This window comes from Bos taurus, chromosome 6 (assembly GCF_002263795.3).
Source record: "Bos taurus isolate L1 Dominette 01449 registration number 42190680 breed Hereford chromosome 6, ARS-UCD2.0, whole genome shotgun sequence".
Classification (NCBI taxonomy): Eukaryota; Metazoa; Chordata; class Mammalia; order Artiodactyla; family Bovidae; genus Bos; species Bos taurus.
The window spans coordinates 84442955-84466981 of NC_037333.1; the positions used below are offsets into that span (position 1 = coordinate 84442955).

General features: G+C 38.0%; 1 protein-coding gene across 1 annotated transcript; it reads right to left on the reverse strand.

The window, feature by feature from the left end:
• Positions 1-484: 484 nt before the first annotated feature.
• On the reverse strand, positions 485-21716 carry UGT2B10 (UDP glucuronosyltransferase 2 family, polypeptide B10). The gene is made up of 6 exons (NM_001046354.3): positions 20964-21716; positions 19964-20112; positions 12094-12225; positions 11766-11853; positions 10452-10671; positions 485-976 (listed from the first exon to the last, which is right to left on the reverse strand). The coding sequence occupies exons 1-6, from the start codon at positions 21682-21684 to the stop codon at positions 697-699; spliced, it is 1590 nt and encodes a 529-aa protein (NP_001039819.2). The 5' UTR covers positions 21685-21716; the 3' UTR covers positions 485-696.
• Between the last annotated feature and the right edge of the window lie 2311 nt (positions 21717-24027).

Genomic DNA, 24027 nt, shown 5'->3' on the forward strand with positions numbered 1-24027 from the left:
GACACCTTCAGCTATTTGAGAGGGCACCTGCGGCCTATGTGAACAGACCAAGTCCCATGCTGGGGCTTTATTGGCTTTCTGCATAAACCAAGGAATATCAGCCTCTTTTCTCTCCTCTATTTTCTTAACTGCAAAATTCTTTCCTTATCTCTTTCTCTATTTCTCTCAGTCGCCAATGCTGTCCTCCTGAGGGAATCCCTGGATCCAACCGGGGCTGGACCCCGGTAAGTGATGCCCGAACCAGGCTCCCGGTAAGAAAGAGATTAAACACAGAGATAAAAAATATTTTGTGGGACATATTAGAGCCCATTCCGGCTTGCCTGGCCCTTTACATGAAGGAAGTGCTTTGGCAGATGCATTGACTAAAGTAAGGAAAATCTCATGGACACAGGAGCCTGGTGGGCTGCAGTTCATGGGGTCACAAAGAGTCGGGCATGACTGAGCGACTAACACTCACTTACTTACTTAGAATTAAAGTAATAAATTTCAATATATAAGCTTACAGTTTTATTTTCATTCAATTTTTTGCCAGTGTTTTTCCTTGGCAAGCCATATTTCTAACTCAAGTAGAAAATCCCTTGAAAATGAAGTTTATATTTTGTCACAAGAGGATGGGAAACATCATAATTTTTCCAACTGGAATAAATTGGAGGAGTGCTATCTATGGGACAAACCTGCTTGAGGTCTCAGAAAAAGCTAGTCTCTTTTCCCCTTCTTTCCTTTGCCAGCAAACTTCTGGTAACAAAACAGGCAACACTTTGTGATGACAAATGCACCAGTTGCTACGCAGGCTAGCAGAAACCCAATCACGTCCAGAGAGTGGTACTGGAGCCAGGTGAGGTTGTGGACAGCTGGTCGCAGGTGCTTGGCTCCTTTGTGGCGCATGACGAACTCAATCCAGAAGACTGCTAGGTCTAGGGGCTTTACAGGCCGATCATGATGAATGGCTGATAACCTCATCATATTCTCTTTGTAGCTGAAGGGAAATCAAACAGACATGGATATATAGAATGAGCTATAATTGAAAATTTGTGAAATTTTCTTGCAGATGGAAACAAAGAATGCATTACAGACTTAAAGAAAAATAGATAACTTTCCTGTGAGGTGATTCTTAATATCTTAGCTTAAGAGCTAGGACTTCTTAAATGTATAACATTTCAAGCTACAAAGGAAAGAAAGAAAATGGGAGGGGTTTGTGGAGTTTAAAGAATGGAATGAGTTAAGTCCCAAAAGGAAAGAAAACAACAAAACAAAAATCATGGTTTGTTGTTCAAAGTTTGAATTATCTAGTAAAGACCTGATAGAAATGTGTTAAAATGCTGTCATAATCTAGAGATAGCAGGAAAGTCTATGATGAGGTTCCAAGACATGTCCAGGCAGGGCTGATCTTACCTTAGTGAAATAGTGTTCCAAAGTGTTGAAGTGGATTGTCTGTGCTTGACTCCTGATTCTGACATTTATCCTGTTGGCTGCTTTTTTATTCTTTTTGTCCCACAGTTTTATTTGCTTTAAGTTTATTAAATTTTTAAAACATTTTTATTTTTCTATTGGAGGGGTCATTCATGATATGATCTATTCCTCAGTTTTTCATTTTTCTATGGAATGGATAGGAATAGTACCTTCAGATGAGATCAGATCAGTCGCTCAGTCGCATCCAACTCTTTGCGACCCCATGAATTGCAGCACGCCAGGCCTCCCTGTCCATCACCAACTCCCGGAGTTCACTCAGACTCATGTCCATCGAGTCAGTGATGCCATCAAGCCATCTCATCCTCTGTTGTCCCCTTCTCCTGTTGCCCCCAATCCCTCCCAGCATCAGAGTCTCTTCCAATGAGTCAACTCTTCGCATGAGGTGGCCAAAGTACTGGAGTTTCAGCTTTAGCATCATTCCTTCCAAAGAAATCCCAGGGCTGATCTCCTTTAGAATGGACTGGTTGGATCTCCTTGCAGTACCTTATCTGATTATTTTGAGATAATTTTTTTGAGATACTTTGAGAATATTGTATTGATTCTTAGAGGCATGCCTAGCATGTTGTATACTTGTAATAAATATTTGCTAGCATTGTTGTGGTTCTTGTTCTAAAAGACTCTGGAGAAGGCTCAACATTTTACTTCCAGGCATTGCAATTACATTCATTTCTACTGTTAAAATGATAATAGACTAATAGACAAGAAAGAAGGGAGAATAAAGAGATATAGCTCAAGAACTCTAAATCACAAAGTGTTACAAGATGACACTGTAAGCAATAGCAATGGAGGCAACTTCCCTCCCTTTTCTGTCAAAACAGAGGAGGCGCACTGGGTTTTTGAGAGGATTGCAATAATCTGGAAACAAATGATCAGAGTAAAAATCATATTGATTATATTCTTTGCACCCAAAATGGAGAAGTTCTATGTGCTCAACAAAAAAAAAAAAGAGAGAAGAAATACTAGAAGGCAATGTGTTTGTCTGAGAAGTCTTTATAAATAGCTGAGAAAAGAAGAAAAACCAAAGGCAAGGAAGAAAGGGAAAGATATACCTAACTGAATGCAGAGTTCCAAAGAATGCAAAGTACCAAGCCATTAAAGTGAACAAAGCAAAGAATTAGAGGAAAACAATAGAATGGGAAAGACTAGAAATCTTTTTAAGAAAATTGGCATTATCAAGGGAACATTTGATGCAAGGATGGGCAAAAAAAAAGGATAGAAATGGTAAGGACCTAAGAGAAGCAGAAGAGATTAAGAAGAGGTAGCAAGAATAAACAGATCAGATCAGTCGCTCAGTCGCATCCAACTCTTTGCGACCCCATGAATTGCAGCACGCCAGGCCTCCCTGTCCATCACCAACTCCCGGAGTTCACTCAAACTCACGTCCATCGAGTCAATGATGCCATCAAGCCATCTCATCCTCTGTTGTCCCCTTCTCCTCTTGGCCCCAATCCCTCCAAGCATCAGAGTCTTTTCCAATGAGTCAACTCTTCACACGAGGTGGCCAAAGTACTGGAGTTTCAGCTTTAGCATCATTCCTTCCAAAGAAATCCCAGGGCTGATCTCCTTCAGAATGGACTGGTTGGATCTCCTTGTAGTCCAAGGGACTCTCAAGAGTCTTCTCCAACATCACAGTTCAAAAGCATCAATTCTTCAGCGCTCAGCCTTCTTCACAGTCCAAATCTCACATCCATACATGACCACAGGAAAAACCATAGCCTTGACTAGACGGACCTTTGTTGGCAAAGTAATGTCTCTGCTTTTGAATATGCTATCTAAGTTGGTCATAACTTTCCTTCCAAACAGTAAGCGTCTTTTAATTTCATGGCTGCAGTCACCATCTGTAGTGATTTTGGAGCCCAGAAAAATAAAGTCTGACACTGTTTCCACATCTATTTCCCATGAAGTCATGGGACCGGATGCCATGATCTTCGTTTCCAAATTGCCAACATCTGCTGGATTATGGAAAAAGCAAGAGAGTTCCAGAAAAACATCTATTTCTGCTTTATTGACTATGCCAAAGACTTTGACTGTGTGGATCACAATAAACTGTGGAAAATTCTGAAAGAGATCGGAATACCAGACCACCTGATCTGCCTCTTGAGAAATCTGTATGCAGGTCAGGAAGCAACAGTTAGAACTGACATGGAACAACAGACTGGTTCCAAATAAGAAAAGGAGTACTTCAAGGCTATATATTGTCACCCTGCTTATTTAACTTCTATGCAGAGTACATCATGAGAAACGCTGGACTGGAAGAAGCACAAGCTGGAATCAAGATTGCCGGGAGAAATATCAATAACCTCAGATATGCAGATGATACCACCCTTATGGCAGAAAGTGAAGAGGAACTCAAAGGCCTCTTGATGAAAGTGAAAGTGGAGAGTGAAAAAGTTGGCTTAAAGCTCAACACTCAGAAAACGACAATCAGGGCAACTGGTTCCATCACTTCATGGGAAATAGATGGGGAAACAGTGGAAACAGTGTCAGAGTTTATTTTCTTGGGCTCCAAAATCACTGCATATGGTGACTGCAGCCATGAAATTAAAAGACGCTTACTCCTTGGAAGGAAAGTTATGACCAACCTAGATAGCATATTAAAAAGCAGAGACATTACTTTGCCAACAAAGGTCGGTCTAGTCAAGGCTATAGTTTTTCCTGTAGTCATGTATGGATATGAGAGTTGGACTGTGAAGAAGGCTGAGAGCTGAAGAATTGATGCTTTTGAACTGTGGTGTTGAAGAAGACTCTTGAGAGTCCCTTGGACTGCAAGGAGATCCAGGCAGTCCATTCTGAAGGAGATCAGCCCTGGGATTTCTTTGGAAGGAATGATGCTAAAGCTGAAACTCTAGTACTTTGGCCCCCTCATGCGAAGAGTTGACTCATTGGAAAAGTCTCTGATGCTGGGAGGGATTGGAGGCAAGAGGAGAAGGGGACAACAGAGGATGAGATAGATGGCTTGATGGCATCACTGACTCGATGGACGTAAGTCTGGGTGAACTCCAGGAGTTGGTGATGGACAGGGAGGCCTGGCGTGCTGCGATTCATGGGGTTGCAAAGAGTGGGACACGACTGAGCGACTGAACTGAACTGAACTGAAGACAACATTTTCAATCTCCACTTTCACATTCATCATGAGGCTTTTCAGTTCCTCTTCACTTTCTGCCATAAGGGTGGTGTCATCTGCATATCTTAGGTTATTGATATTTCTCTTGGCAATCTTGATTCCAGCTTGTGTTTCTTCCAGTCCAGCGTTTCTCATGATGTACCCTGCACATAAGTTAAATAAACAGGATGACAATATACAGCCTTGATATACTCCTTTTCTTATTTTGAACCAGTCTGTTGTTCCATGTCCAGTTCTAACTGTTGGTGCCTGACCTGCATACAAATTTCTCAAGAGGCAGATCAGGTGGTTTGGTATTCCCACCTCTTTCAGAATTTTCCACAGTTTATTGTGATCTACACCAAGGCTTTGGCATAGTCAAGAAAGCAGAAATAGATGTTTTTCTGGAACTCTCTTGCTTTTTCCATGATCCAGCGGATGTTGGCAATTTGATCTCTGGTTCCTCTGCCTTTTCTAAAACCAGCTTGAACATCAGGAAATTCATGGTTCACATATTGCTGAAGCCTGGCTTGGAGAATTTTGAGCATTACTTTACTAGCGTGTGAGATGAGAGCAATTGTGCGGTAGTCTGAGCATTCGTTGGCATTGCCTTTCTTTGAGATTGGAATGAAAACTGACCTTTTCCAGTCCTGTGGCCACTGCTGAGTTTTCCAAATTTGCTGGCATATTGAGTGCAGCACTTTCACAGCATCATCTTTCAGGATTTGGAATAGCTCAACTGGAATTCCATCACCTCCACTAGCTTTGTTCATAGTGATGCTTTCCAAGGCCCACTTGACTTCACATTCCAGGATGTCTGGCTCTAGATGAGTGATCACACCATCGTGATTATCTGCGTCATGAAGATCTTTTTTTGTACAGTTCTTCTGTGTATTCTTGCCATCTCTTCTTAATATCTTCTGCTTCTGTTAGGTCCATACCATTTCTGTCCTTTACTGAGCTCATTTTTGCATGAAATATTCCTTTGGTATCTCTGATTTTCTTGAAGAGCTCTCTAGTCTTTCCCATTCTGTTGTTTTCCTCTATTTCTTTGCATTGATTGCTGAGGAAGGCTTTCTTATCTCTTCTTGCTATTCTTTGGAACTCTGCATTCAGATGTTTATATCTTTCCTTTTCTCCTTTGCTTTTCACTTCTCTTCTTTTCACCACTATTTGTAAGGCCTCCCCAGACAGCCATTTTGCTTTTCTGCATTTCTTTTCCATGGGGATGGTCTTGATCCCTGTCTCCTGTACTATGTCACGAACCTCATTCCATAGTTCATCAGGCACTCTGTCAATGAGATCTAGGCCCTTAAATCTATTTCTCACTTCCACTGTATAATCATAAGGGATTTGACTTAGGTCATACCTGAATGCTCTAATGGTTTTCCCTACTTTCTTCAATTTCAATCTGAATTTGGCAATACGGGGTTCATGGTCTGAGCCACAGTCAGCTCCTGTTCTTGTTTTTGCTGACCGTATAGAGCTTCTGGCCAGGGGCGGTGGCTGGGAGGACCATCTCCACGTCCATGGAGCCATGGCTGCATGGGTGCAGGAGGGCCTAAAGGAGCTATATCATGTTGAAGGTCAGGAAGGGTGGTTGTGAGGAGATACCCCTCATCCAAGGTAAGGAGCAATGGCTGTGCTTTGTTGGAGCAGCTGTGAAGAGATACCCCACGCCCAAGGTAAGAGAAACCCAAGTAAGACGGTAGGTGTTGCAAGAGGGCATCAGAGGGCAAACACTGAAACCATACTCACAGAAAACTAGTCAATCTAATCACACTAGGACCACAGCTTTGTCTAACTCAATGAAACTAAGCCATGCCCGTGGGGCAACCCAAGATGGACGGGTCATGGTGGAGAGATCTGACAAAATGTGGTCCACTGGAGAAGGGAATGGAAAACCACTTCAGTATTCTCGCCTTGAGAACCCCATGAACAGTATGAAAAGGCAAAATGATAGGATATTGAAAGAGAAACTCCCCAGGTCAGTAGGTGCCCAATATGCTACTGGAGATCAGTGGAGAAATAACTCCAGAAAGAATGAAGGGATGGAGCCAAAATAAAAAGAATACCCAGCTGTGGATGTGACTCATGATAGAAGCAAGGTCCAATGCTGTAAAGAGCAATATTGCATAGGAACCTGGAATGTCAGGTCCATGAATCAAGGCAAATTGGAAATAGTCAAACAAGAGATGGCAAGAGTGAATGTCGACATTCTAGGAATCAGCAAACTGAAATGGACTGGAATGGGTGAATTTAACTCAGATGACCATTATATCTACTACTGCGGGCAGGAATCCCTCAGAAGAAATGGAGTAGCCATCATGGTCAACAAAAGAGTCTGAAATGCAGTAATTGGATTCAATCTCAAAAACGACAGAATAATCTCTGTTCATTTCCAAGGCAAACCATTCAATATCATGGTAATCCAAGTCTATGCCCCAACCAGTAATGCTGAAGAAGCTGAAGTTGAATGGTTCTATGAAGACCTACGAGACCTTTTAGAACTAACACCCAAAAAAGATGTGCTTTTCATTATAGGGGACTGGAATGCAAAAGTAGGAACTCAAGAAACACCTGGAGTAACAGGCAAATTTGGCCTTGGAATACGGAATAAAGCAGGGCAAAGACTAATAGAGTTTTGCCAAGAAAATGCACTGGTCATAACAAACACCTCTCCTAACAACACAAGAGAAGACTCAACACACGGCCATCACCATATGGTCAACACCGAAATCAGATTGATTATATTCTTTGCAGCCAAAGAATACACAGAAGAACTATACAAAAAAGGTGTTAATGACCTGGATAACCACAATGGTGTAGTCACCTAGAGCTTAAAAATCAACGTTCAAAAAACTAAGATTGTGGAATCCTGTCCCATCACTTCGTGGTTAATAGAAGGGGAAAAAGTTGAAACAGACAGATTTTATTTTCTTAGGTTCCAAAATCACTGAGGATGGTGACTGCAGCCGTGAAAATAAAAGATACGTGCTCTTTGGAAGGAAAGCTATAGCAAATGTGAACAGTGTATTAAAAAGCAGAGACATCACTTTGCTGACAAAGACCCATATAGCCAAAGTACGATTTTTCAAGTACAGATGTGAGAGATGGACCAGGAAGAAGGCAGAGCACTGAGGAATTGATACTTTTAAATTTTGGTGATGGAGAAGACTCTTGAGAATCACTTGAGGAGACCAAACTTGCAAGGAGATCAAACTTGCAAGGATATCAAACCAGTCAATCCTATAGGAAATCAGCCATGAATATTCATTGGAAGGACTGATGCTGAAGCTCTGATACTTTGGCCATGTGATGCAAAGAGCCAACTCATTAGAAAAGACCTTGATGCTGGGAAAGATTGAGGGCAAAAGAAGGAGCAGGCAGCAGAGGATGAGATGGTTAGATAGCATCACCAACTCAAAGGACATGAGTTTGACCAAACTCCAGGAGATAGTGAAGGACAGGGAACCCTGGCATGCTGCATTCCATCGGGTCACAAAGAGTTTGGCTACAACTTAGTGACTGAACAACTGCCACAACAATGGTAACAACAGTATGTTACTAAACACAATATGTAGCAGATGATGAATATTCAGTATATAGCAGGTAATAAATCATCTTCATTTTTTGACACCAGTTTTACATTATTAAGTAAAAATCAATAAAGATACTAGAGAGATGTACATTTATATAAAATCGGCAAATGAAAGGTTTATTTCTTTAAAAAAAGAGAAAAATAATGTAATATTTTTGCTGTTCATTTAAACAGTGGAAACAGTGGCTGACTTTATTTTTGGGGGCTTCAAAATCACTGCAGATGGTGATTGCAGCCATGAAATTAGAAGATGCTTACTCCTTGGAAGGAAAGTTATGACCAACCTAGACAGCATATTAAAAAGCAGAGATATTACTTTGTCAACAAAGGTCTGTCTAGTCAAGGCTATGATTTTTCCAATAGCCATGTATGGATGTTAGAGCTGGACTATAAAGAAGGCTGAATGCCTAAGAATTGATAGTTTTGAACTATGATGTCAGAGAAGCCTCTTGAGAGTCCCTTGGACTGCAAGATGATCCAACCAGTCCATCCGAAAGGAGATCAGTCCTGGGTGTTCATTTGAGGGACTGATGTTGCAGCTGAAACTCCAATACTTTGGCCATCTATGCGAAGAGCTGACTCATTTGAAAAGACCCTGATGCTGGGAAAGATTGAGGGCAGGAGGGAAGGGGACGACAGAGGATGAGATGGTTGGACGGCATCACTGACTCAATGGACATGAGTTTGGGTAAACTCTGGGTGTTTGTGATGGACAGGAAGGCCTGGCATGCTGCAGTTCATGGGGTTGCAAAGAGTCGGACACAACTGAGCGACTGAACTGAACTGAACTGAATGTAATATTTTTGCTGTTCATTTAAGACAATAGCTGTACTAAGATTAAATTTACATAACACTGCTTATAAAACACAGATATACACTGTGCTACAATTACTGACAAATTCTCAAAATGTTTTCTTTATAAAGACATTATGAAGAAAAGGGGAAACATATACATCATATTTGTGATGTTAATTTAGTTGTGTTACTAAAATTCATGTACATTCTGAAGTGATTTGGAAATCAGATATTTTTGGTTTCATAAATTTGGCTTTTAAATAGTAATATCTGTTCAAAATATTGAACCAAAATACCTGTTCAAATAAGACAAAAACAAGGACAATTGAAAGGAACTCAGATTATACCTACCTTTGTAAATAGTATCTACATAGCTGTAACTGAATAAAGTTTTTTACCATTTATCAGTGATGGAACCAAAATATTATTACAAACTTGCAGACACAGAGGACAATTTGTTGGTTACCATATTTAGGGGGGTAGAAATATATGGGTGGGGGAGTAGGAGGGAAAAACTACTGAGAAGTATATAAGCTCAAGGATGCATTGTACAACACTGGAAATAGAACCAATATTTTCTACTAGTTTTAAATGGAAAGTAATATTTAAAAATTGTGTAAATTTTTAAAAGAGAACTATCCCAACATATCACTTCCAAGTCGATTTTGTTTAAATTTTATAATTCTTCCAAACAAGACAAAAATGGCAGCAATCAAAAAGCCTAAGAATACACCTACATTTATAAATAATATCTTCATAGTTTAAACTGGCTAATTAGAAAGTACTAACTATTTACCATTTATCAGTGATCGGGTCTAAATAATAGCATAGAAAACTTGGAAGATATTGAATGTAGTGGGAATTTCAGATTGATTATATCAAGGTTGTTTACTGAAAATAAATTGTTAGAAGAGGTTAAAACATTTTTGGAATTCACTTGCTGAAAGAAAGTAAAGTGGACATCTATGTTTCCCTACTTTAACTTCGTTCTCAAACTTCTTAATTCTTCTATTCCCATTTCAGTGATTCTTCTCATTATAATGATTAGATCTTTCAAAATTTCTCCACTGTCTTTAAACCACTGACAAACCTTTCCCGTAAAACCATGAAAAAATATTAATGTGACACTCATGGACGGAGGAGCCTGGTAGGCTGCAGTCCATGGGGTCGCGAAGAGTGGGACACTACTGAGCGACTTCACTTTCACTTTTCACTTTCATGCATTGGAGGAGGAAATGGCAACCCACTCCAGTGTTCTTGCCTGGAGAATCCCAGGGACGGTGGGGCCTGGTGGGCTGCTGTCTATGGGGTCGCACAGAGTCAGACACAACTGAAGCGACTTAGCAGCAGCAGCAGTAGCAGCACAATAGGTTATTGATGACTCAATATGAATTGAGTGAATCTTACTTAATGTGAAGACTAATGAGTCTTCATATGAGAACTTCTCCAGAAAGAGTATCTAGTAAAAAAAAATATACTCACGAAGGATTATTAATAACTTCCTTCAATGCATTGAGCAAATCTTCTGTTGACATTGTTTCCAAGTCCAGTCTGACAGCAGCTCCCTTGGCCTTCATGTGAACAATGTTATGAGGTTGATCAGCAAACAAAGGAAGGCCCACTATAGGGATCCCGTGGTAGATGGCCTCATAAATGCCGTTGCTTCCACCATGAGTTACAAACGCTTTGGTTTTTGGATGACCTAAGATTGAGTGAATTTCAATAAAATTATTAATTTTAAGTCTTAGAAATAAACTGAGAAAAGTGCATTATAAGGTAACTGAGGGAAACAGTGTCTTCAACAACAGGTTATTACACATATGAAAGTCCTTTTAAATTGCTTTGAGAACTCAGAGAAGTAACTGCTGCATCTGCTGAAGGGGTAAATGAAGACTTCATGAAAGAAGTGCTGAGTCACTTGAACTTCACAAATGAATCCAGGATTGGCAGGTGAACAACTTGAAAGAGCATTCTGGGTAAAAGAAACCACATGTGCAAAAAAAGAGGAGAGCATGTCAGAAATTATTCTCTTAAAGATAGAGTGGAGTCATTTAGTCTGATTAAGAATGGTGTCGGGGAAGAGAAGGGTAATGGTAGAGGCACTGGAACCAGAGGAAGGAAAAGTAACCTTTTATCTTGGAGTGTTTTATCACCTCATAAAAATGATTATGAATTTTTTTTTCTTACAGAAAGTGAAGAGTCACTGGTAATAAAAGGAGAACTCTTATTTTCAGTAGCATTTAGCATACCCCTACAGAAGGGAAAAGATAGATGTAATGAAAGAATTCAGAGACAGAACAACAATCCAAGAAGTTATTGAAACGTTCATGGTGAGAAATAATTACAGCTAAAATAAAGATTCTGGTCATAAGGGATATGACTGTGTATAGTAAAATGCCAATTGTTATGGGTGTGTATGCTAAGTCGCTCAGTCTTCTCCAACTCTGTGACCTCATGAAGAGAAGCTCGCCAGGCTCCTTTGTTCATGGGATTTTTCAGACAGAAATATTGAAGTGGGTGGCCATTTCCTTCCCCAGAGGATCTTGGGGATCCATGGACAGAACCCACTTCTCCTGTATCTCTTGCAGTGGCAGGCAGATTCTTTACCATTGAGCAGATTGGGAAGCCCTGCCAACCGTCCCCATTTCCCCTAACATAGTAAATAGAAATGAAGCAGTAAAGTTTTCTTTTTGAGTGTTTCAATAATTCTCTATATCTTTGTTTCCCTTTGAAGTACTATCCCTCTGCTCAGCTGTTATTCATGTTTTCAATATTTTTTTTTCTGCCAAGTCTTACCAAGAAGGTCATTTTGGGGGATCCACTTATACAGCTGAGTATTGGGTCCTAGGGTGTCTGGTTTCTTGCCATCATATCTCCATAGAACCTGTTAAGGTAAAGGTAATAATTTAAAATTATTATCTATCAAAGACAGTCCCTGCATGGCTATAGCACCTGCCATATATATTCATATATATATATTTATATATATAATGCATACATATATATATATATGAGATAAATTGGAGCTATCATATTAGTTACCTTTCTGGCAGAAAAATCAGACCTTTTATAAAGTTTAACAGACTCGTTAAATAGTTGTCCACTATTAAGTTACTGTGTGTACCTTTTGTGGAATCTGGGCAAGAGCTGATGCAATCACATTGGCTCTTTCTTTTGACATGTTACTGACCATTGACCCCAATGAAAACACCACAATGCCATTTTCTCCAGAGCTCTGCACAAACTCTTCCATTTCCTGTGAAAAAAAGAATTTGTTCCATCACAAAAGAGCAGCAGCATAGCAGACATTATTGAAGGGATTGATGCAAGCAACTAAAGGGAGAAAATAAGATATAGTCTGAAGAAACTAGAGTAGTAGCTTCTTAAAAAATATTGTGGAAGGATACACATAACAGAAAATTTACTTTCTTAATCATTCCTAAATGTATAGTATTGTAGTGTAAAGTATATTCACACCATGCAACCAATCTCCAGAACTTTTTCTGGAGAAAAACTGGAAGTCTATGCTCATTAAGAAACTCAGTTTCCTCTTTCTCTACCCTGTGTTTCTACAAATGTAAGTAGTCTGGATGCTTCTTATACAGTAAATCCTACAGTATTTGTCTTTTTCTGATTGGTTTATTTCACTCAGTGTAAGGTTCATTCGTGTTGTGACATGTCAGAATTTCCTTTTAAAGATAAGCAATATTTCATCATTGTGCATATGACATTTTGTTTATTGTTTTGTCTCTTGATGGACACTTGGGTTGCCCAACTTCTTGGGTCCTGGGAATACAGCTTTTACTTACTTGTTGTGCAAATATCTCACCCAGAGGAATTGCTAAGCTGTATAGATAGACAAGTTTTGTACTAGAAAGTGTACATTATTCTTACTGCATGCTATATAGCTAGTTTATAGACTGATTCCCTTTCCCTGCACCCCACTATGTTCTTGAACATGCTAACTTCGCATCTTGGACTTTGGTCACATGTGCTAATAAGTATTTAACACTAAAAAATATTTTGAGTAAACTGTATATGATTTTCAGTAATGACTTTTTTTTTTTTTTTTAAACAGACTTCATCCCTTTGGAGGGAAATGGGTCATATGAGGTCATTTCTTTTATTATGTATAATTGTGCAAAGGTGTTTGCATATAAGCAGGAAATGAGATAGAGCCAGTACATAGTAGTGACAAGGAGGTGCTGTTAAACAGTATTATACTCAGCCTCTGCCTCAGTTATGTTGTTAATTACTAACAGATTTTTAGAAGCTACACTGCAGTATTTAATTCACTTGTAATTCCTTATTATTCTAGGTCTACTAAATCATTTATTTATTTCAGGCAGAGTTTTTGAGAATTATTTTAGGTTCATCATTAGTACTTCATTTCCCTATTAGTACATGAAAAATTTATTATTTGAATTACTTTATGTTTATCATTCACTCAGCTCTGTAATCCTTATCCCTTACCTTCAACTTTGTCATAATTTCCCAAACTCTTTATCTAAATTTCTAATCAGAGACATGGAGGAGTCTGACATTGTATTTTGGAAATTCTGTGAAACAGTTCTGTAAGTCCTATTTATAACCCAGAGATGTAATTGCATAGTTATTTATTTGAGCCACCATATTTCTGAGTTTGTTTACATATGGCACCCCTTGTCAAAACTATATTGTATAATTGATGTCATGGTATGATGTGCTATGTCCAACTGTGTTGAAGGACCCTCAGTATCACCTACATTAGTCCCCCCAGGGTGCACTTACCCCACGGTGGGAAAGGTGCCCCAGGGCTTTCTGCAGCAGAGATCAGGTCACCTTTTGAGTAGTTCATTTCAAACTAAATAAAGTTCCTTTCGAATCTGAACTTGCCTGAAATTGTTTCTGAATTATTTTGTCTTGTGATCCTTGATCCTTTCTAATTAAAAACTTACTTTCTATACTAGAGTAAGTCTACTGTGATCAATGTTCTCTAGTTTTAAAATGTAGAGGAGCAAATTTTTTCTAGATATTTGATCAAAATCACATACTCATATTTTCTTAGTTCTTTCTTCTATTTTAGGTTCATTATTCTTTTCTATCTGGAAAATAATGACCCAATTCTTCCATCATAAAATGTATACTTAATGATACTAATTATTTTGTAAAACTTCTTTACAAAACTATTTTATAATCTAAAAAAGAAAAGAAGGAATTTTTTAAACTTAACCTTGAAGACTGTATTTGATGAGCTTTTTCAAAAGTATAATTTCACCCTGGTGATATCAGTCTTAATATTAAGACACTGAACTCTCTTAAGATTCTCATAGTATATCCAGGTAATGATTGTATTTCCAGTGAGCTGTAGTAGCATTTAAAGTTACTCATTTTCAATGTTTTGCTTCATTGGCTTGCTACCCAAAATTTTTCATCTATTTTGTGAAAAAATGCATCCAATTAGTGTTATTGTAATACATCTTATCTCTACAAATCAATTACTGATATGGACTGGTTCATCTTTCTCTGATATCTTAAAAAAATAATATAAGTTCATGGCAAGAAAATATGCAAAAGTATGAAAAATTATTTAAAAGGGAGTAAGATTTACTAAAACTCTCTATTCTGAGATATTAATTTCAAATTCATATGCTTTTAGAAAATGTTGAAAATGTATTTGACATATTACATTATGTAAGCTAAGATGTAAAACATGATGATTGATACATCTATTATTGTAATACGATTGCCATTTTACTGATGTTTCAAATTTTCATCATTATGATTTCTTTTTTTTTTTTTTGGTGGCTGGATAAATTAACATCTGGCCTCTTAGCAAGTATGATGATTATAATAAAATATTGTAGTCTATATTCACTATTTTGTACCTTATATCTCTAGGGCTTATTTACTAAGAAAACTTACAAGTTTGTATCCTTAAACAACATCTCTCCTATTTTCCACCTACCAGGCCTTCGAAGGAGAAGGAAATGGCAACCAGGGACGGGGGAGCCTGGTGGACTGCTGGCTATGGGGTCACACAGAGTCAGACACAACTGAAGTGACTTAGCAGCAGCAGCAGCCCCTGGAAACCACCATATTACTCTCTATTATTATGAGTCAGCATTTTTGGATTCCACATGTAAGTGATATCACACAATATTTATCTTTCTCTGTCTTTTCAAAGAAGTAAACAAAATTAAAAACCTTTAGCTAGACTGACAAAGAAAAAGAGGACTCAAATAAATACAATTATAAATGAAACAGGATGCATTAAGGTTGATACTGCAAAAGTATATAGGATCCAAAGGGACTACTATGAATAATTATATCCTAACAAACTATATACCCAAGAAGAATGGATAACTTTTTAAAAACACAACCTACCAGAACTGAGTAAGGAAGAAATAGAAAATCTGAATAGCCATAATGAGTAAAGAAGTCAAATCAGTAATCACAAACCTACCAACACGTAAGATGGTTGGATGGCATCACTGACTCAATGGACATGAGTTTGAGCAAGCTCCAGGAACTGGTGATGGACAGGGGAGCCTGGTGTGCTGCAGTCCATGGGGTCACAAAGAGTCAGACATGACTGAGTGAATGAACTAACTACTAACCAACACATAAAACACCAGGACCAGATGGCTTCACTGAGGAATTCTATAAATCAGTATAGGATAATTAATCCAGTTCTTCAGAAAATCTTAAAAATTAAAAAAGAGGATACAAGGCCAGCATTACACTTATACCAAATAGATAAGAACAGTACAAAAGTAAAAACTACAGGCCAATGTCCAGACTATAGTATAGGTGCAAAAATCATCAACAAAGTATCAGCAATTAAATTCAAGAACACATTAAAAGAATTATATACCAAGACCAAGTGGGAATTATCTCTAACATGTAAGGATGCTTCAGTGTATCCAAATAATAATTGTGATACACTGCATAAATAGATGGAGAAGGCAATGGCAACCCACTCCAGTACTCTTGCCTGGAAAATCCCATGGACAGAGGAGCCTGGTAGGCTACAGTCCATGGGGTCGCAGAGAGTCGGACACGACTGAGCAACTTCACTTTTACTTTTCACTTTCATGCATTGGAGAAGGAAATGGCAACCCACTCCAGTGTTCTTGCCTGGAGAATCCCAGGGACAGGGGAGCCTGGTGGGCTGCCATCCATGGTGTCTCACAGAGTCGGACATGACTGAAGTGACTTAGCAGCAGCATGAATAGAATGAAATATAAAATAACTTTATTATTTCAATAGATGTACAAAAAACATTTGATAAGATACAACATTCTCTTATGATAAAAACCCTTAACATACGGAAGAAAGAACATAACTCAATGTAATAAAGTTACATTGTAAAAATGTAATAAAAGAGTTACAATGTAATAAAAGAGATGCATGACAGACCCAGACCTAACATTATATTCAACAGTGAAAGTTTGAAAGCTTTTTCTCAAAGATCAGGAACAAGATAAGAATGCTAAATGTCATATTGATTCAACATAGTCCTAGCTAGAGCAACTAGGCAAGACAACGAAATGAAAGGCATCCTAAATAGAAAGGAAGAAATAAAATTTTCATTTTCTTTGCAGAAGACATTTTTTTGTGTGCAAAAAATCTCATAGATTCAGCTAAAAACCTGAATTAATTAATAAATTCAATAAAACTGCATTAAGGTTATATGCTGATAATATCAACATACAGAAATTAGTTCTGTTTTTATGTACTGACAATGTAACTTCTGAAAAAAGCTATCCCAGTCACAACAGCATCAAAAGAAGAAAATAACTAGGAATAAATTTAATGAATGATGTGAAAAATCTGTACAGTTATTACAAGCATTTTTTTTAGAAATACAAGAAAACACAGATAAATAGAAAGTTGTCCTGTGTTAATGGATCAGAAGAATTAGTATTGTTAAAATGTTCACACTGCTGCTGCTAAGTCGCTTCAGTCGTGTCCAACTCTGCGACCCCATAGACGGCAGCCCACCAGGCTCCACCATCCCTGGGATTCTCCAGGCAAGAACACTGGAGTGGGTTGCCATTGCCTTCTCCGAAAATGTTCACACTACCCAGAGCCAAAGGCAATTTCAAAGACACCTCCCAATTTTAAATTATATTACAAAGCTGCAATATTTCAAATCATATTGTACTGGCAAAAAATAGACACATTGACCAATGGAACAGCATTCAAGATTTAGAATCAAAATCCTGAGAATATAGTCAACCAATATTCAACAAAGGAAACAAGAATACCCAATGGGTAAATAACAGTCACTTCTTTATTTTCTGAGAAAACTGAATAAACATAAGCAAAAAAATGAAATGAGGCCCTTATCTTACACCACTCACAAAAATAACTCAAAATGAATCAAAGATTCAAACATAAGACCAGATACTATGACACTCCTACCTACAAGAAAACATAGGGATGAATCTCCCTATGTTTGATTTTGAAAATGATTTTTTGATATCACAATCACAATAAAAGAAAAAAATCAACAAATTGGACTGTGTGAAACTTAAAAGTTTCTTCATAACAAAAGAAACAAACAACAAGATGAAAATTCAACCTGCAGAATGGAACAAAAATGGTTTTGTAATCACATGTTGAGCGAGGAGGGTAATATCCAGAATATATATAGAACTTATACTACAAAATTCAATTAAAGAATGGGCAGATTATCAAATTGACATTTTCCAAACAAAATGTCCAAATGACCACCAGATATATGAAAAGATGCTCAATAACACTAATCATCAGGGAAATGTATTTCAAAACCACAATGAGATATTACCTCATACCTGTTAGAAAGTCTGAAACTAAGAAGAGATGTGTTGTGAGAAGGTAGAGAACAGTGTCCCACTGTCAGTGGGGATGTAAACTGTTTAGCTCTTAGAGAACACAAAATGAAAGTTCCTAAAATAATTAAAAATAGATCTGCTGTATGACCCAGTTATCCCATTTCTGGGTATGCAGCCAAAAAACAAAAATAAAAACAGGATAGCAAAGAGATATATATGCTCCCGTGTTTATTGTCGCATTATTCACAATAGCTAAGAAACAACTTATGTGCCCATCAATGGGTAAATCCCATGAGAAAGAAGGAAATCTTGCCAATTTCAATAACATAGATGGACCTTGAAGACATGATGCTAAAATTTGTGCTTTAATTCTAATCTTTATCTACTTCTATAATGAAATATGAATTATGACATATATCATGAAAATTGTAATTCTAGCTTACATTCTTTTTTAACCTTCAGGAAAATTGTGACCTTTTAATATTTCTTATTTTACATCTGAATATTGCATTATAGCTGATTTAGTGTAATTAAGCATTTTTATGAAAATATAGATTTATACATATATTCATTTATATTGTTGAAGAAGGTTGTTCATTTTAGCTAGAGCCTTATAACTTACAAAAATATTTTAGTCATCCTGCTCACCTGATTGCCAAACCTTAAATATTCTTTTTTTAAATTAAAAATTTTAACTTTAATATGTTAAATTAAATTTGCTTTAGTAAACTTTATTAAATTTATTGAATTATTTGCATTAACTTAATTTTTTTAATTTAGTAAACTTTTTAAATTTATTTTTAAAAAACTCCATAGGACTTCCCTGGTGGCTCAGTGTTACAAGAATTTGCCTGCAAAGCAGGAGATGCAAGTTTGATCCCTGGGTCTGGAATGTCCCCTGGAGGAGGAAATGCCAACCCACTCCAGTATTCTTGCTTTGGAAATCTCATGGACAGAGGAGCCTGGTGGGCTACAGTCCATCGTATCGTAAAAGAGTCGGACACAACTTAGCAACTAGACAGCAACAATGGAGTATCTACTTTAGTAGCTTTCTGAGTAATATAATCTCAATTAGGAAAGTCATCTCAATTTCAGTAAGATTCCTGGCAAACATTGGGCTAGTGATAGTATATTATAGTAACAAAATAAGAATAATGAAGATAGTTAATATTTCTTCTGGATCATTAGATGCTACTGACATTTTGGATGTTTCACATGTACTTACAATTTTTCCCTCAATGACAATATGAGGTTGCTACTATTATAAGATTTAGTGTTGTCCTATCCGTGAATATGTTGCCTGTATCTTGAACAACCTGCTGAATATTCTCCTTTCCCACTCTACCGTTTACAATTCAACCCAATGACTACATCCTGGTTTTTTTTTGAAGGATATGTGACCATATCTCTTTCTTATCCCTTTCAATGTTCTTGCAGGTGCTCCTGCTAGATGTTTCTCATGTTAATAATTATCTGTTTCCAATTCACCTTACCAGCATTATCAGCCTCTTTACTTAGTCTCTTCTTGTTTAGACTGAACTTGTACTTCTTGGGAACTGTCATTATCACTCTACCTGCTTTTCTTTTCTATCTTCTTCCATCCCAACCCTATTCCTTCTGTTTATTCATGAACATCTTTCAGATGTTCCTATGATTCATGCTGGATGTTTCTTTAGCACAGTGGTCTTTTCTTTTATAATGCTTTTACATACTTTTTATGACTTCCTTGTATTCTGTCTTTCTAGGTGGAGTGTCAGGTGGCAGAAACTGTCTATATATTTCTCTATATTAGCTCTCCCCAAATAAGTTATATATATAATTATCCTATAGTAGGATAATTATGCTACTATAATTGTAACTAACATTATGCTAATATTAAAATATGCATTATATATTTACTATATTTTTATATAATAATATAACTGTAAATGTCTGATACTTCATTATGTGTTGAAAAGTGAAGTCATAATTTAACATATTCTCAAAGTCTCTAGCATGTTCTGTTTATTCTGTGATGTTAATAAATTTCAAATACTTGTGTTGACATAGAAATATCAATTTCTAACTGGAAGTTCACTGTATCCAGCTTCCCACATCTGACTCATTGCAATCAAACATTTTAAATAAAGAATGCAGGATGATTCCTATTGAAAACACAAAGTTAACAAAGAATAACAACGAGGAGTAGGTGACCTTAGGCAGGGATTTGGCAGGTTTGCAGTGGAGCCCTCCAACAAATTCAAAATTTGGTAGCCGTGGGCGAGGAAATGAAAAATCCCAATAGTTTCGAATGAGCCACATTTCAGCTTTCCCCATTGTCTCAACTAATGTAGTGGGCCTTCCTGAAAGTGAAAATAAAAACAAAAACATCAACAAATGTTGGACCAAATGAGAATATTGCTGTGTGTGTATATATATATATTATGCTTAGTCACTCAGTCGTGTCTGACTCTGCGACTCCATGGACTGCAGCCGTCCAGGCTCCTCCATCCATGGGGATTCTCCAGGCAAGACTACTGGAGTGGGTTGTCATGCCCTCCTTCAGGGGATCTTCCCAACTCAGGGATGGAACCCAGGTCTCCTGCATCGCAGGTGGATTCTTTACCATCTGAGCCACCAGGGAAGCCCATGTATTTACATTAGGTAAGTTTTATAAAGGACCTTGGGATGATGTGACCAAATATGTTTCAATGTAACTGTTCTTTGACAAATATACAACATTAGATAGGGTAACATGATATATAACACTATTTGGAAACTGAACTTCACAAGTAGAAACAATTTCTAAATGCTACCTAGATACTTGAGCTACAAATATGCGTTTAATTCTCAGTGTACATGTCTTCATTTGCCAAAACATTTTATGAGATTTTTAGTGACTTACATTTTTAAGTTAAAAAGAAAGACATTTTGTAAGTTGATAGATAGTCACTTGCAAAAGTCCTACGTGCTTCAAATTGTGGTTAATGACTTCCTGGTATCCAGTACTAGTAAAGGACTACAAGGTTGTACCTCACCCTATAATTTAAGTGTTTTCATTTCATGATATTTATAAGATTGATGGGTATTTTATATTTTTATTTGAATGTTTCACTTATTTGAGACAAATTTCAGTAAATTTATATTTATATAAACACACTCCAAGGCTCTATAAAGATAGGACTTAATGCTACCAACTAAACACATGACTTACCTAGTACTTCACTGTAAAACTGATTCCAGTTCTTCTCATTGTATGCCTGGAACCAGAAGTCAAAATACAGTACATATATCATATTTTTGACCCTCTCCATGAATGTCATGTGATCACTTAATTCTGAAAACATAGCAGGTACATAGGATGGTGGGAATGGAAGCCTTCCACTCTTCTTTTCAACTGAAGATCCAGGTGTGGAGTAGAGACTATACATGAATGGTATTTTAAGTATCTCAGCCAGCAGCTCACCACAGGGTCCAACAGCATCTGCAAAAATGACATCGAACCTTTCTTCATGCAGTTTTGTCATAAGTTTCTTATTTGAAACAACTTCTTTACACATCTTCATTAAAATATCAGAATATCCCCAAAATAAACTTTGCACCATTGAAAGATGATTCCAAAAGGAGTCTCTCACCGCATGCATCCATGCCTCAACAAAAAGTTTGACAAAATTCTCACTTTCTTCTTTAGTTAAAGATGGAGGGAAAGTCTCCAATTTGAGAGAAGATGGTTTTTTGGGATCAATGAAAGTGGTAACTGAAGGTATCAAAACAGTCACCTCATGACCCCTTGTCACAAGTTCATCCAGAATTGTCTTCATATTCATCCAATGACTATATTCCATTGGCCACACCAGCACCTTTCCACAACTTCCAGAATTAAAGTAGCAAGTCAGTTGTAGCAGCAGCAGAAGTGAGAGCCGTTGCATAGACATCTTGTGCATATGCAGTACTTTAAGCAATTACTGAAGACTTTTTCTATTGCTCAGGCTTATATCCAGAAGACATCAATCAGAAGTTAAATTATAACTCCTATGCGTAAAGTAAATAGATTACACATATAGTCAGCAGATGTGGAAATCAGGTGAAAGGGGAAAGTATAGAACACTTCGAGATTATGCAGTGTGTTTATTACTGTTTTATCACCGTTGTCACCAATCTAAAAGTCAATGAACTTTTACACCCAAATCAATTATATTATGTAAGAAAGAAGATTAGTGTAAATCACTGCAAATGAGAGGCTCTTGTGTCTGCCGTTTCCTTGACACAGAATTAGAGAAGGGTGACATCAACAAGATGCATGGTTAGGAGGTCCCAACGCTTATGTCTTTTACAAAAATAGCAAAACCAAAAAATGAACAACTACTTTGGGAAATTGTTTGGAAATTACTTTGGGAAATTTCTGGACTACAATGAAGCAGCAGCAGAAACCCTGCATATTGCAAAGTCTGAGGATCACCATGTAGAAAAGTGTGAGAAAGAGTTTACCTCTCCCACCCCTTCCTCTAGCTCAGAGGAGCTTGGCACTGGCAGAGATCCCCTCAGAGGGATTTCAGCCCATGGGGAAAAATAGTGCAGGGGAACTCCAGCAACCTCATCATCATGACCTTTGCAGCCTTGCTCTTGAGCACTTCCACAGTGTGCACCTACAATGATTCAAGACAGAGCTGCCCAGCGTCCCTGCTGTTGTGTCCTTCCTGAGGCTGAAATTTTGCTGTGGTGAGACCTGATCTTGGGGTCAAGGCATCTCCCCATCACTCTGTACCCTGCTTTCCCTGATTGCGGTGTCACAGTGCCTTACCTTCTGTGCAACTGGAGTTTCTGATCTGCGCCTTGCTTCCTGGTTTGTCTTATAACAGCTGTGGTCATGCTGCTGTTTATTTGGGTCTCACGCTGTTAATCCTAGTCTTGGTTTTGACTGGCCATTACCTAGGCTGAGCTGCTGCTGTTTCACACACCATTCCTGGGTCCTGAGTCACGGCTTAACCTACCATTGCTGGTGTAACAGTGCAGACACTCTGTGCCTCACCATGGGTCCTAGTCAGGGTTCTGATCCACAATTACTGTGTTCACACCACTGCTTCTCTGTAACCCAGCCATGGGTTCCAAGCAGTAGCTCTGATAGGTCATTACTAGGAACATACTGCTGATGGTCTCTGACTTCCTCTGTGGCCAGAATCCCCAGGCTGTGTATCCCAGGTACAGCACCTCCCCTGGGCCTAAGCCACTGCACAACCCTGTCATCTCAGGGCCTTTACCTCTGCTGCATTCCCCTTACCTCCAAAATATATTAACAATGTGTTATATGTCTAGAAACACAACTATATACATGTTTTACATGCTTGCTTTTTATATTTGTTAAGAAAGAAAAGGAGAAGATAAATGCACTTGTGTGTGTGTTTGTGTGTGTGTGTTAATTTGCTTCTGTAGTGTCCAACTCTTTATGGCCCTATGGACTGTAGCCTGCCAGGCACTTCTGTCCATAGGATTCTTTAGGCAAGAATACTGAGTAGATTGCTGTGCCCTTCTCTAGGGGACTCTTTTTGATCTAGGGATCAAACCCATGTCTCTTATGTCTCCTCCATTGGCAGCTGGGTTCTTTACCACTAGTGCCATCTGGGAAGCCTATATCACTTATACTGTCTTATATAATTTCTTACCTTTACCAGTGCTCTTTGGTTTACCATGGTGATTAGAATTGTAGCCTGGGTTTACCTTCTTAAGCCATAGGTTTTCCTTCAGTTTTTTTCTGTAAGGTAGATTTCCCAGCAATGTATTCTTTTTGGGTGGATAAGGGTAGAGGACTATCTATATTTTGCCCTCAGTTTTGAAAGAGTGTTTCATTTGATATCATGAGAAATGCTGGGCTGGATGACTTAAAAGCTGGAATCAAGATAGGCAGGAGAAACATCAACAACCTCAGATATGCAGATGATACCACTCTAATGGCAGAAGCAAAGAGGAACTAAAGAGCCTCTTGATGAGGGTGAAGGAGGAGAGTGAAAAAGCTGGCTTAAAACTAAGTATTAAAAAGCTAAGATCATAGCATCTGGCCCCATTACTTCATGGCAAGTAGAAGGGGAAAATATGGAAGTAGTGACAGGTTTCCTCTTCTTGGGCTCTAAAATCACTACAGATGGTGACTGCAGCCATGAAATCAGGAGATGTTTGCTTCTTGGCAGGAAAGCTATGATAAACCTAGAGACTGGGTTAAAAAGCAGAGACATTATTCTGTTGACAAAGTCTGTATGGTCAAGGCAATGATCTTCCCAGTGGCC